This window comes from Xenopus tropicalis, chromosome 3, assembly GCF_000004195.4.
Source record: "Xenopus tropicalis strain Nigerian chromosome 3, UCB_Xtro_10.0, whole genome shotgun sequence".
Lineage (NCBI taxonomy): Eukaryota > Metazoa > Chordata > Amphibia > Anura > Pipidae > Xenopus > Xenopus tropicalis.
In genome coordinates, this window is record NC_030679.2 from 132,508,553 (window position 1) to 132,522,084 (window position 13,532).

The 13,532-nt window shown below is 41.5% G+C and overlaps 1 protein-coding gene across 1 annotated transcript; it reads left to right on the forward strand.

The window, feature by feature from the left end:
- Positions 1-550: 550 nt before the first annotated feature.
- LOC116409563 lies at positions 551-7,076 on the forward strand. The gene is made up of 6 exons (XM_031898239.1): positions 551-807; positions 2,002-2,610; positions 4,231-4,389; positions 5,375-5,452; positions 5,995-6,153; positions 7,063-7,076. The coding sequence occupies exons 1-6, from the start codon at positions 768-770 to the stop codon at positions 7,074-7,076; spliced, it is 1,059 nt and encodes a 352-aa protein (XP_031754099.1). The 5' UTR covers positions 551-767.
- Positions 7,077-13,532: the final 6,456 nt, after the last annotated feature.

Sequence of the window (13,532 nt, forward strand, 5' to 3'; positions counted from 1 at the left end):
GAGGGAATACAGGGGTATGGGAGATAGCTCTCAGTACAAGTGAGGGAATACAGGGGTAGGGGAGATAGCTCTCAGTACAAGTGAGGGAATACAGGGGTAGGGGAGATAGCTCTCAGTACAAGTGAGGGAATACACGGTTATGGGAGATAGCTCTCAGTACAAGTTGATCCAGGGACTGGTCCGATTGCCATCTTGGAGTCAGGAAGGAATTTTTTCCCCTCTGCGGCAAATTAGAGAGGCTTCAGATGGGGTTTTTGCCTTCCTCTGGATTAACTAGCAGTTAGGCAGGTTATATATAGGCATTATGGTTGAACGTGATGGACGTATGTCTTTTTTCAACTCAACTTCTATGTTACTATGTTACTATGTAATTATGGTTCATAAACTCGAATGTCTGGTATAAGTGCAAAAACTCAGAAAACTGGAATGTAAAACTTTGCCATCTAAAAGCTTGAGAGTTTCTCAGTGGGGTTTCTCCTTGGCAAAGTCAAGCCATATTTTTAATTCAAGAAATTCGAGTTTTATTTGTGTTTGTAAACCCGAAAATTCAAGGTATTCGAGCTTTTTTATTTGAACGAGTTTACCGCATTAATAAATAATGATAGTTTAATAATTGAACCTATTTAGTGTTTGTGTAGACAGGGGACGCTGGGAAATCATATTACAATTTTCAGTTTTCATATTTTATATTTATGTTTCTACACAATGAGTAATAATAACTCTGTTGTGTTCAGTTTTTGTAGATTGTTGAAGAGCTAAAGATCAGCATGCCAAGCGAACTTGGTACAAATGGCAGACATATCCCTAGTGAGTACATGTATCTCTATATGTTTAGATATATCCTACCTCTCCTTCTTGTAGAAACTGTTACCGTCTGTGAAATGATTTCCATATTACTCAGTATATCCTCGGAGATACGCTTGGGTGCAGGCACATGTAGCCGATAAACGCATGAAAACGTGAGATAATGCAAAGTCTCGTGATTTTATGCGTATATCGGCTACATGTGCCTGCACCCAAGCGAAAATATCCGCCCTACGCCTCGTCTAGCATTAGCCTAAAACAGAAATATTGTGTAATATTTTCACCCGATTATGTGAAACCGCTGTTTTAGACAAAGTGAATCCAATCCCCACCCATGCACAGGTATTTTTGGGCATTTCGTTAAACACAATGAGTATGTTTTCTCACAGGCAGCACCACCCTTACCGGAACAAGACATAACTAGACTCTTAGGTCAAGGATTTTTTTTATCAAGCATTATCTGCATGGCAGCTGGTGCCATCCACCCAACGATTAAATATTATGCCAATTATTTAATGCAACATTATGTAACAACACTCATAGGTCAAGGATGTTTGTAGCAAACATTAACTGCACGAAGAGTGCCAGATACCCAAGCCTACTCAAGGCTTGCACAGTTTGTAATATTAAAAGTAATATTAAGACATAGCATATTTACCTGTAAAAAATGATGATATTTTAAGGTATATTTCATTCAAAATGACTAAAAATTTATATTATTTAAGAGCCAATCCCCTGTTGTGAAAGTTTGCTATACATGCCTCATATACAGCCAGTGTCCTGCTGGGATTCTGTGACACTCAGACAAGCCCAGAGTCCAATGCAATAAATGTTCCCTTATGTTTTATATGTAAAAGCAACATAAATGGGATTTGGCAACATTGGGATATTTGGGGGGAAGTGCAGGTATACACCTCAGATGTGAAGTTGATTAGTGGGTACAATCCAATATCAATTCTAAGTATGAATTATCAGTAAGATTTACTAAATATTATTTGTTTTTCTTAGGCGTCATGTAAAGTGTATCAAATACTTTCTTTCTTTCACCCATTGATAAATACGCTTCTAAAGATCCCATAGGAATGAATACAACATGGATGTTTTTATGTATCAAGCTCTAAACTCACATTTTTATAAATCTGTCCATTTGTGTTGAATTTGGTGTTAAATTATGTCATTTTATTAAATCTGACACAGCCAATGGGCGGCAATGGTATACAATAAAACTGTGTGATGTTTTGCGGCAACGGGATGTGGTCGGCCCTCACAAATCCAACAGAGCCAATGTTCCACAATGGGATGCAGTGAAACCTCATGAATCTGACACAGCCAAATGGGACCCAGTAAGACCTGAACAATCTGACCCAATCATTTTAAGTCAGTGGCGTACAGTAAGGCCTTGTGAATCTGACAAAGTCAATGTGCAGGAATGGGGCCCAGTAACACCCCATGAATATGAGACAGCCAATGTGCAACAGTGTAGTGCAGTAACACCTTATGAATGTGACACAGCCAATGTGCAACAGTGTAGTGCAATAACATCTTATGAATCTGACACAGCCAATGAGCAGCAGCGGGATGCGGAAAATAATCAGGAATCTGGAACAGAGAATAATCAGGAATCTGGAACAGAGAATAAGCAGGAGTCTGGAACAGAGAATAAGCAGGAGTCTGTAACAGAGAATAAGCAGGAGTCTGGAACAGAGAATAAGCAGGAGTCTGGAACAAAGAATAAGCAGGAGTCTGGCACAGAGGATAATAAGGAATCTAATGAAGAGAGGAATCGTACCATACGGGAATTGCTATGTAAGTCATCTGGTTTCTTCAAATTTCTGCTTTGTACCTTAGGACTGGCCAGACCGGGTAAAAAGTAGTTGACTTGCATTAATATATTGCAATATATGGACAAACAATCCCCGTTTTCTTTATAGGGAGGGGTATTTCATTAGTAGCTTTTTGCACAAACATTCTTTGAATATATTAAAGGAGAAAGAAAGGTAAAATCACTGGAGGATTACAAAATGTTAGGCCTAACAGGAGCACTAGCCAGAGGTTTAAGGTAAGAGATTATAATCACTGGGGGGGAGGTACCTGACATTTTGCCACCCCCTATTGATTGTACCTTTCCTTCTCCTTTAATATAGTTAAGCACAGAGAATTTAAATTTTTGTCTAACTGATGCAAGTTAAGGGGGCCATACACGGGCCGATTCTAGCTGCCGATATCAGTCCCTTAGATCGATTCGGCAGCTTATCAGCCTGTGTATGGGCACTAATGACGGGCCTGCCCGACTGATATCTGGCCTGAAATCGGGCAAATCTCAATCGGGCAGGTTTGTAAATTAGTCGGATAGGGGGGCGCATCGGCTCGTTGATGTGGTCCCTGAACCGAGGGACGCCTATACCCGTCATTCTAATTTGATTATTGCACACCCGTAGGTGGGGATATCGAGAGAAGATCTGCTCGCTTGGTGACCTCACCAGGCGAGTGGATCTTAGCGTGTATTGCCACCTTAACCCGTGTATGTACTGAATAATACAGCTTGTATTTAGTCTGGTACAGGGATAATATGGAGCTAAAGTATAATAGGGCTTTATAATAGGGATTACCCATATGTAGTAGCAATGAAAGTATTTGAAATTACCTCTGGTTTCTCCCACTCACAGCCATGGGAGGCAGGTTGAATTGATGCCTGTGATTGTTGCTCCAAAGTTACTTTTGGAGCTGAAACTTGAGTGCAAAAGGCTGCACACAGAACTAGTGGTTGCAGTGAATGAAGCAACTAGAAAAAACACTGAATGGGTATTTCTATGGCATTCTGTCCAGGCATTCTGCTAGTCATCCTTTAACAAGTGAACAAGTGCCTTTTCATTAGGGCCATTGACTGTAAATACCAGAGTAAACACCAGAATGAGGATCTACATAATAAGAGGTTAAATAAATCAAAAAGAAACTCAATATAAATATAATGTATAGAAGACTGGTAGCTATTGTCTTCAGTTGTCATTGTTTGCATGAGTACATATTTCTTCTCAATGCCGATGACCAGGTATCTATAATAGCATGTGTATACAAGCCCAGGTACTATGAACATGATAGTGTCATACTAACTGGTTTGTGAAGCCCTTGGCCAAGCTGAGGGCTATAAAAACCTCTTGGAAGACCACATCCAGCCTAAAGGGATAGAAGTTTCCAAGGCCTTTCTGAGAACCTTACTTCGGGTTGTATCTTCAGCAAATTTAGGAGCTGAACTGGAGCTTTAATCCCACCCCTTCCTAGGTCTGAAATGAAGAACAAGTTTGCACAGGAGCCATTATGGTTTATGTAGTAAGGGATATCTTATTGTGTCTTTAGTAATGTAATGTGGCTGCCTCTTAGTTCTCTGGGGAGAAAGGTTTTTTTCTTACATTTTCTTTTAAAATCCAGGTGCCTTGTGTGATTGCCTCCCCAATTTAATTGAGTTGATACAAAATGCTGCAGGTGGAGAAGACCTAAATCTAGCCGATATAGCAGGTAATGCAGTGGATCTTGCACAATCAACCATTGATGTGGTCGAAGCGGCTGTCGAAGTTTCAGAAGCAAGAGGTAAACAGATGACCCTGCTGCTTATAAAATGTCAAATTTGCACAAAATATAATCAAAACCAATAGAAGTGATAGATGTTGGGTGGCCACTTTCTTGGGGTGTCAACAGCCAGACTAGCACCGGGTTTTAAAGCAGCCACAGCTGTACCACCAATAAAACTGAATTAATTTTTTTGAAGGAAGAAATATCTATAGGATCATTGGTTCTGGGGATTATTATTCTAAATGGCCTCCCTTTACATTGTTACCCTCTATTGAAGCAACATTTGTCATGTATGGTTTCGTGTTTCAACAGAGCACTCATGATTTACTATGTGTCCCAACAGCAACCTATTCTCTGCTGTGAAATTCTGTTACATGTTAACAAGCTATGAACCCAGTGCAATAAATAATTTTATATAGTAATACATATGCTAGAATCCTGCATCAGGTTGAGTACCCATGGGCTACCCACATTGATGGTAGGACTTATAAATGCAGGTATGGGTGCAGGTTTGGGGGTAGCAGTATGGGTCCCAGGTCTCATTTTAAGCAAGTTTTACTTTTTTTTAAGCACCTTGTAGCATGAATGAACATGAAGGAATGGGAATGGCACTCATATATATTATAGGCCTTGCCCTTTATTTCAAGCCACAGTTTAACTTGTAAAGTTGTGGGTTGCAGGTTGAGTAGCAGGTCCAATCGGCTTTAAAAATTCTGGGTCAGGTCTAGGTTTCAAAAATCAGGTCTGTGCAGGACATATACAAAAGCTTGTAACGTGGAAATATGGGTGGGGGGGGCAGGCACACACCTCAGATGTGAAGTTGATAAGGGGCCACATTCAGATATCCCTTTGTACATTACATTGGGTAATAAGATTTAGAAAATAATGAGCCAGATGTAATGAGAGAAATCTGTCTCCAGATTATCCATGAAATATACATCAGTTTTTCTGAATTTGGGAGATAATTTGTTTTTGGTTTTTTTTTTGCTAAATCTGAATACAGGAAATAATCAAGAATCCGGAGCAGAGACAGCGCCAGAATCTGGTGCAGATACAGGTCGTACCGCAGGGAATTTAGCATGTGAGTAATTTGGTTACTTTGCATTTTGCTTTGCCAACTTAGTTCCATATAAAACACATGAAAACACATAAAATACTAAAAAGTGTGTTAAGGACTGGGCTGTTGTGGGCCCCCCCTTCAAAAAAATCTTTGGAGGGGCCTGGCACAGAGAAGACTCTCCTAGCCCCCCCCCCGCCCTGACTTGTGCCCCACTCGCATATAAATCTCTGCTTCCCACCTGTTCTCCTACCTGATAGCTGGCGTGGAGCAGCAGACCCCGCGGTTTGGACCCCCACTGGTATACAGAAACCAGTGCAGTCTGCAGTATGCTATAGAGTTGATAGGTCAGTTGGTCCAGTGCACAATATCCCTTTGATGCTAATACGTTCTTCTGAATAGCCTTGGAACATTATAGTGGGCCGCCTGTTAAGCTATTTACTTGTTATGCTTTATGGGGACTGAACAAATGTCACATCACAAAGGCAGAGTTGAGCCCAGAAAATATGAAACCCAGTAACTTACACTTTTATGTGTTTATTTGTTGTTGTTTTGTTTTAATCTAGGTGCCATGTGTGGTTGCTTCAAAAATTTATTTAATGTGATAGAAAGTGCTGCTGCCGGAGAAGAAATAAATGTAGGAGATTTAGTAAGCGATGCAGTGGATCTTGCACAGTCAACCATTGAAGTGGTCCAGTCTGGTGCTGAACTTGCAGCCGCATTAGGTAAAGCAACAACTCAATAATCTGTTTCAGAAGAAAACCATAGAATAACCCCATAATAATTACTTAACCAACAGATAGATTATATTTTGTTAGATGACCTACTAAAGAATCTCACCAAATTGGAATATATATACATGTATATCAGTAAATATTGCACTTTTACATCCTTTCCCTTGAGCCGCCATTTAGTGATGGGCTGTGTGCTCCCTCAGAGATCAGCTGACAGGAAGTAATGTAGCTCTAACTGTAACAGGAAGTAGTGTGGGAGCAAAAGGCTGAACTCTGTCCATTCATTGGCTCATGTGCCTTAACATATATATTTGCCCTTGGCTTGTTTGTGTGCACTGTGAATGATCCCAGTAGGTGGCCCTTAGTACTTGAAATGGCAATTTTCTATTTAGGATTACCCAATGGCACATACTACTAAAAAAAAGTATATTTTTATGAAAATGGTTTATTTAGATAAAGCAGGGTTTTATGTAATATATTTATATAGGGACCTACATTGTTTGGGGGTTTAGTTTTCCTTTATTAGCACAAAAGTTAATAAAAACATTAAGTAGTGGAAGATTTTTTTTTTGGTTCTGCTTATAATATTAGAAATATAAATTATTTAATTGCACACCTCTTCAACTTGACTTTTTTTTCTACTACAAACAACGTAACCGTGCTGTGTGTGATCAGCCAGTAAGACTAGAGAAAAGAGTCAGTGACTTACAGCATGATTGTGTTGGTTGCATCAGGAAAACAGCTGAGAAGCAATAAATACTATTTGTGACACAGATTTATTAAGTTTTTATATTAATAAGTAACAGTTCCGCATTAAAATGACATTAAATAGTGTAATACTTACCCCCTATAGATAAACCAAAACTAAACACTTTGTTTTTACCTTCTCTTTTCCCACAGATACAAAAGAGTAATCTCCCACTCTGAGCTAATGGGGCTCCTGTTAAGAACCTTCCTCTCTCATCCCTTAAGAACACACCCAGGTCTTGGCTTCCTACATAAAGAAGAAAGCAAACAAATGTATTTATATCTCAGAAAACTAAAATATATGACATTGGGAGAGATTTTATTCTTTAAACATGTAATAGAATATGCTTGTGGGGAATTAGAATTCTGTTTCCTTAGACCAGGGGTCCCCAACCCTTCTTACTCGGGAGCCACAGTCAAATGTAAAAAGACTTGGGGAGCAACACAAGCACCATAAAAGTTCATGGAGGAGCCAAATAAGGGCTGTGATTGGCTATTAGGAGCCTCTATGCACCCTATCAGCTTACAGGGGGCTTTATTTGGTAGTAAGTCTTGTTTTTATTCAATCAAAACTTGCCCCCAAGTCAGGAATTAAAAAATAACTACCTGGTTTGGGGGCACTGGGAGCAACATCCAAGGGGTTGGTGAGCAACATGTTGCCCCCGAGTCACTGGTTGGGGATCACTGCCTTAAACCTTCAAAGTTGTTTACAGCAGCTTCTTTTTTGTGTTCTTGTTAGGCCACATCTATTAAGTGTCAGTGACACTGCACATGCTCAGTGCGCTTTGGGCTACTATTGAGAAGCTAAGCTTAGGGGTTGTGAGAAATCATCAAAACATTAACAGATTGATTATTTATTGATTATATAAATGGAATACCGTGGGTTCTATGCTGCCATGCAATATGAATCTAAAATAGAAGGGCATCATCCATATATCATGACATTTATGTTATATATACTGTATATTCTCAGGTAATTGATATCAGCCCAGTTTATCAGCAGAAAAGAAGATGGGGGGCTCCTGGGGGGGGGGTGGACATTGAAGGCACAGATCTTCCCTGCTTAAGGCCTGTGGTTGCCTTGGGCTGGTACAGAGGCATAAACTACTATAGTAGTTTGTTGTCTCCACAGTTTTGTTTTTTTTTAATTGTGCATCAGTTCCTAGTCTAAGTAGTTAGCCTTAACTCCATTGCCTAAATTCAGTCCTGTCCCCAGACTCTAGAAGGTGCATAAGTTTGTATTCCCACACTTTTCATTCATTTTCTGTTTTAAAATTGTCTTTGAGAACAGAGATTTTGAAGTTACCCAGACTGTGGTTAGAACTATTCCAATGTTTACCTACTGGTGTGTCCAGTTTTTTATTATTTGTTGTAAAGCGGTGGTGATGGGTCCTTTTTCTGAGGCTTTGTCCAGTTTCTCCAATGTGAATGCCTCCTTTCGAAACACTTTGTGCATGTTCATTGCTGGATAAACAAGTGTAGTGGTGCCGGTGCCGGTGGTGTCAGCCCCCCATTCTGCAGGAGAATGTACATTGCAGCCCCAGCACCGTGGTACATACACTGTGTACATGTGTGATCCCTCCTTAGCGCTTAGTAAATAGCCATTACTGTATGTACTGTATTTCATGAATACTAGAATGTTAGGAACCACTTTTTCTATAATGACATGCCTTTTATCATAATGATGTAAACTCAAGTCAAGAAAATGCTTTTCTCCAATTTCTGCAAATATAATTTATGTAGTGTACAGATTCAAGGGGGGGGGGGAGTTTCATTAATGGCCATGAAAGTATTGAGATGTTATTTAATAAGCTAATTACTTGTATTTAAGTTATATGTCCATTTGGTGCTGTATGAATGAACTGTGTCCTGTATTAACGGTGCCCAGAAAGTGCGAATCCAGTGTTTATTGTTATTTTTTATGTAATTAGATGTCACTTGAAAGCCTGTGATGCTGCCAAATGTGTGTTGCCATAAGTGTGAAATATATAACAAAATAAAGTCAAATGTAGATGATTTTTTATGTTTTTATTTTGTAAAAAAAATAAAGGAATACTATCAAATGAGAATGTTTTAAAAGCATGTTTCATTTCTGCTGGAAATTTTCATCTTTTAAAAGACTACAATTGCAATAATTAGAATAGAATCTGATCGTAATCTCTTGGAAATAAAGACCTTTCTAAATACAATCAATCTGCTTCTCTTTATGGACCACTGTGGTCTGAATACTCTGGCTGTAAATAGAAACAGATGGAAAGATAACCACTTTATTACACTACCCTAAGCCTCAACTAAACGACTATAACTTTACATTGTTTTGTACCTTTTTTTTTTTACTAGACGTTGCACGTTGCTTTCAGAAATGAAGAATAAATAGGCCAATATACTCTGCATGCTGACACCGAGTATTTATTGTACTTTAATTATTCAGGATAATCTTGTCCTCTTATCATAATCCAAAGACCACAGATATCTCAACCTGAAAGTCCAAAGGATAAGAGATGGGGTTCCCCCTGCCTCTTGTATCATCATTTCCTCATTAGAGCACACATGTATCACATACTATAATCACACCTGGCACTTTAGGATCAAGGCTGTCCTACATGAAATAATCCAAAATACCTTATACTTACTTAGCTATAAAAAGCACAGCTGGATGGCCAGCTATATCAGAAGACAATGATTACAGATAATTTTAAGTTACTCTAAAGTAAACTTCTTCCTGGTTTTCTTAGTCTTCTCTGCCCAAATTACAGAACATACATTAGTATAGGAGAATTTCCAAATGCATGCACAGTGTAACACCCCTAATGACCAACTGGGGGCTGTAAATGGGATCATGCATCTAACTCTGTCTGGCTGCTTTCATGGCTTACCTGTGTAAACTTTAAATGGTATCAGTACTGAGATTAACTGCATGGTTCACACCTCAGATTCAGGCTGCAATTCCCCTGTATTGTTTAAACATGTAATCTTCTGTACTGTTCACACCTTTTATTCTCTGCATTGTTCAACCCCTGAAGTGTTCACACCTCAGGCTCAGACTGTAAGCCCCCACATTGTTCACCTCTTCACACCTCAGTATGGCACATACAGGCAGCATAGGACAGGCAGTGTATGGCACACACAGACAGCATAGGGCAGGCAGTGAATGGCACACACAGGTAGCATAGGGCAGGCAGAGTATGGCACACACAGGTAGCATAGGGCAGGCAGAGTATGGCACACACAGGCAGCATAGGGCAGGCAGAGTATGGCACACACAGGCAGGGTAGGGTAGGCAGAGTATGGCCCACACAGGCAGCATAGGGCAGGCAGAGTATGGCACACACAGACAGCATAGGGCAGGCAGAGTATGGCAACAGGCAGCATAGGGCAGGCAGAGTATGGCACACACAGGCAGGGTAGGGTACACACAGGCAGCATAGGGCAGGCAGAGTATGGCACACACAGGCAGCATAGGGCAGGCAGAGTATGGCACACACAGGCAGCATAGGGCAGGCAGAGAATGGCACACACAGGCAGGATAGGGCAGGCAGAGTATGGCACACACAGGCAGCATAGAGCAGGCAGAGAATGGCACACACAGGCAGCATAGGGGAGGCAGAGTATGACGTACACAGGCAGGGTAGAGCAGGCAGAGTATGGCACACACAGGCAGGGTAGGACAGGCAGAGCATGGCACATACAGGCAGCATAGGGCAGGCAGAGAATGGCACACACAGGCAGGGTATGGCAGATAGATTTTGGCACACATGGGCAGCATAGGGCCGGCAGAGTACTGCCTGTGTGTGCCATACTCTGCCTGCCCTATGCTGCCTGTGTGTGCCATACTCTGCCTGCCCTATGCTGCCCATATGTGCCATAATCTCTCTGCCCTAGCCTGCCTGTGCGTGCCGTAATCTGCCTGCCCTACCCTGCCTGTGTGTGTCATACTCTGCCTGTCCTACCCTGCCTGTGTGTGCCATACTCTGTCTGCCCTATGCTGCCTGTGTGTGCCATACTCTGCCTGCCCTATGCTGCCTGTGTGTGCCGTACTCTGCTGCCTGCCCTATGCTGCCTGTGTGTGCCATACTCTGCCTGCCCTATGCTGCCTGTGTGTGCCATACTCTGCCTGCCCTATGCTGCCTATGTGTGCCATACTCTGCCTGCCCTATGCTGCCTTTGTGTACCCTACCCTGCCTGTGTGTGCCATACTCTGCCTGCCCTATGCTGCTTGTGTGTGCCATACTCTGCCTGCCCTATGCTGCCTGTGTGTGCCATACTCTGCCTGCCCTATGCTGCCTGTGTGTGCCATACTCTGCCTGCCCTATGCTGCATGTGTGTGCCATACTCTGCCTGCCCTATGCTGCATGTGTGTGCCATACTCTGCCTGCCCTACCCTGCCTGTGTGTGCCATACTCTGCCTGCCCTACCCTGCCTGTGTGTGCCATACTCTGCCTGCCCTATGCTGCCTGTGTGTGCCATACTCTGCCTGCCCTATGCTGCCTGTGTGTGCCATACTCTGCCTGCCCTATGCTGCCTATGTGTGCCATACTCTGCCTGCCCTATGCTGCCTGTGTGTACCCTACCCTGCCTGTGTGTGCCATACTCTGCCTGCCCTATGCTGCCTGTGTGCGCCATACTCTGCCTGCCCTATGCTGCCTGTGGGAGGTGAACCTTGCAGGGGTTTGTTCTGGGAGTTTGTTAGCAGTTGGATATAGCCATTAAATGGTCGTTAAGGTGTGTAATTATATGCTGGCGGTTGCTGTGCTATCCACAGGGGAGGAGAAAGCATTTGAATTTAAGGGTGTGTCTTAATTTGACATAATATAATCCTTTCACATATGAATGATGGTTGATATCCCCGCAGTGAGCACCAAGCATTTGGGTTTTTGCTGCGCTACCACCATTAATGTGGGCAAGCTCTTGTGATAACATGGATGTGGTTTAAAAAGGAGAGTGGTCAAAACTAGCTTCCATTAGCGGCCCTTCACTATGTATGCTAGAGAAATTCTGGCACCACAGAAGTTGGACAGCACTGATCTAACTGATTGTAGTGCATGTTAGAAACTCACAGAGATTATATATCATTGCCATCAGTCCCGGCACCAGAGCTTACAATCTAAGGTCCCTATCACACACACACACACACACAGCAGGGTCAGTTTTATTAGCAGCCAATTACTCTGCCTGTTTAATTGTACAGTATTACTGCAGGGCAGCATTGTCTATGTGCAGGCAAATTATTGCACTCCAAGCAATTAGTATGACCTACAGACTATCAGTGTGTTTCACTTAATTCTTTGTTGTATATGGAAATCATTTTGTTATAATCCTACCCCTGCCTGTGATCTATATTTACATACATACATATCAAATAATTGCCCAGCTGCTTGGAAAATGTGGATAGCACTGCCCACAAATAGCCACTAGGTGTCACTACTTATATCAACATTTAATTTTGTTTGTAGTTTGTGGTTTTGGAATTATATTTTAGATTATGATATGATAATGGAAAAAAACTGACATCTTCAAACAGTCTATATTGTTGGCAAGGAAGTTTCAGTATGCCATACGCAGAGTTCTGCATTTCTGCATTGTATTCTGAACAGCAGGTCCCATGGTGGTTTGGGCTGTGGCGCAAGTAGCTAAAAAATTTAAATGGCTCATTTATAAAGTGCAGGGCAGGATGCAAAGTTCAAAAAAAGGGTGCATTTTGCACCCTGTCCTGCCCTGTTCTGAATTCTCACAGGTTTCCATGCCCAGAACAGAGAGTGTGTAACTTTGAACCTCTGCACTTACCGTCCTAAGGCAGACCAAGCACGCACAGCCCCTGTGAAGGAGATCTCCTTTAGAGTAAATAAGCGATAAATGTAAGCATTAAGTCTGTGCACATGTTTTTTTTTTATCTAGAGATCCAATATAAACACAAGGTTTTTTATGGGTATTTGCAGTTTGATTTAGATATAGTAGTACAGCAGCAGCACTGTGAATTTATTAATTTAGTGTGCTGTGAATAAATAAAGATAAGAGAAAGCCATAGAAAATATACTCCAATATCCCTGCAAATTGACAAAAGGTTATTTGCACAGATAACCATTTTTGTACATATTTGAATTTATTAGGGTTGTGGCTGCTACAAACAGAGGATTGCGCTGCGACGCAAAGCGCGTTGTTACGCATCTGGTGCTGGCCCGTCTGTCAAATTTTAAAAGTCAATGTGGCCTCTGAGCCAAAAAGTTTGCCCACCCCTGCTATAGTCCATGCACCTTTACTTCTTACAAATATACCGTTGGCTGTTTTTAGAGATAATAAGTCGGTGCCATCATTTACAGGATAATGAATAGCAATGCGCTTGTGGCATACTAGTGTTTGTTATGGCTGCGGATGGATATTGGCTATAATTAGACAAATACAAATGCCTTATTTACACGCTGCTCTGCTTACACACGAGTTGTCAAATAGGAACAAAAAGGGTTAGATTAACGTGCAACACTAACCACTCACAGATTTTTCTATATTTCATTTTGAAATTTCACAAGGGGCTAGCCATATTCTTCATTTTCCAGGGTGCCACAGCCATGTGACCTGTGCTCTGATAAACTTCAGTCACACTTTACTGCTGCGCTGCAAGTTGGAGT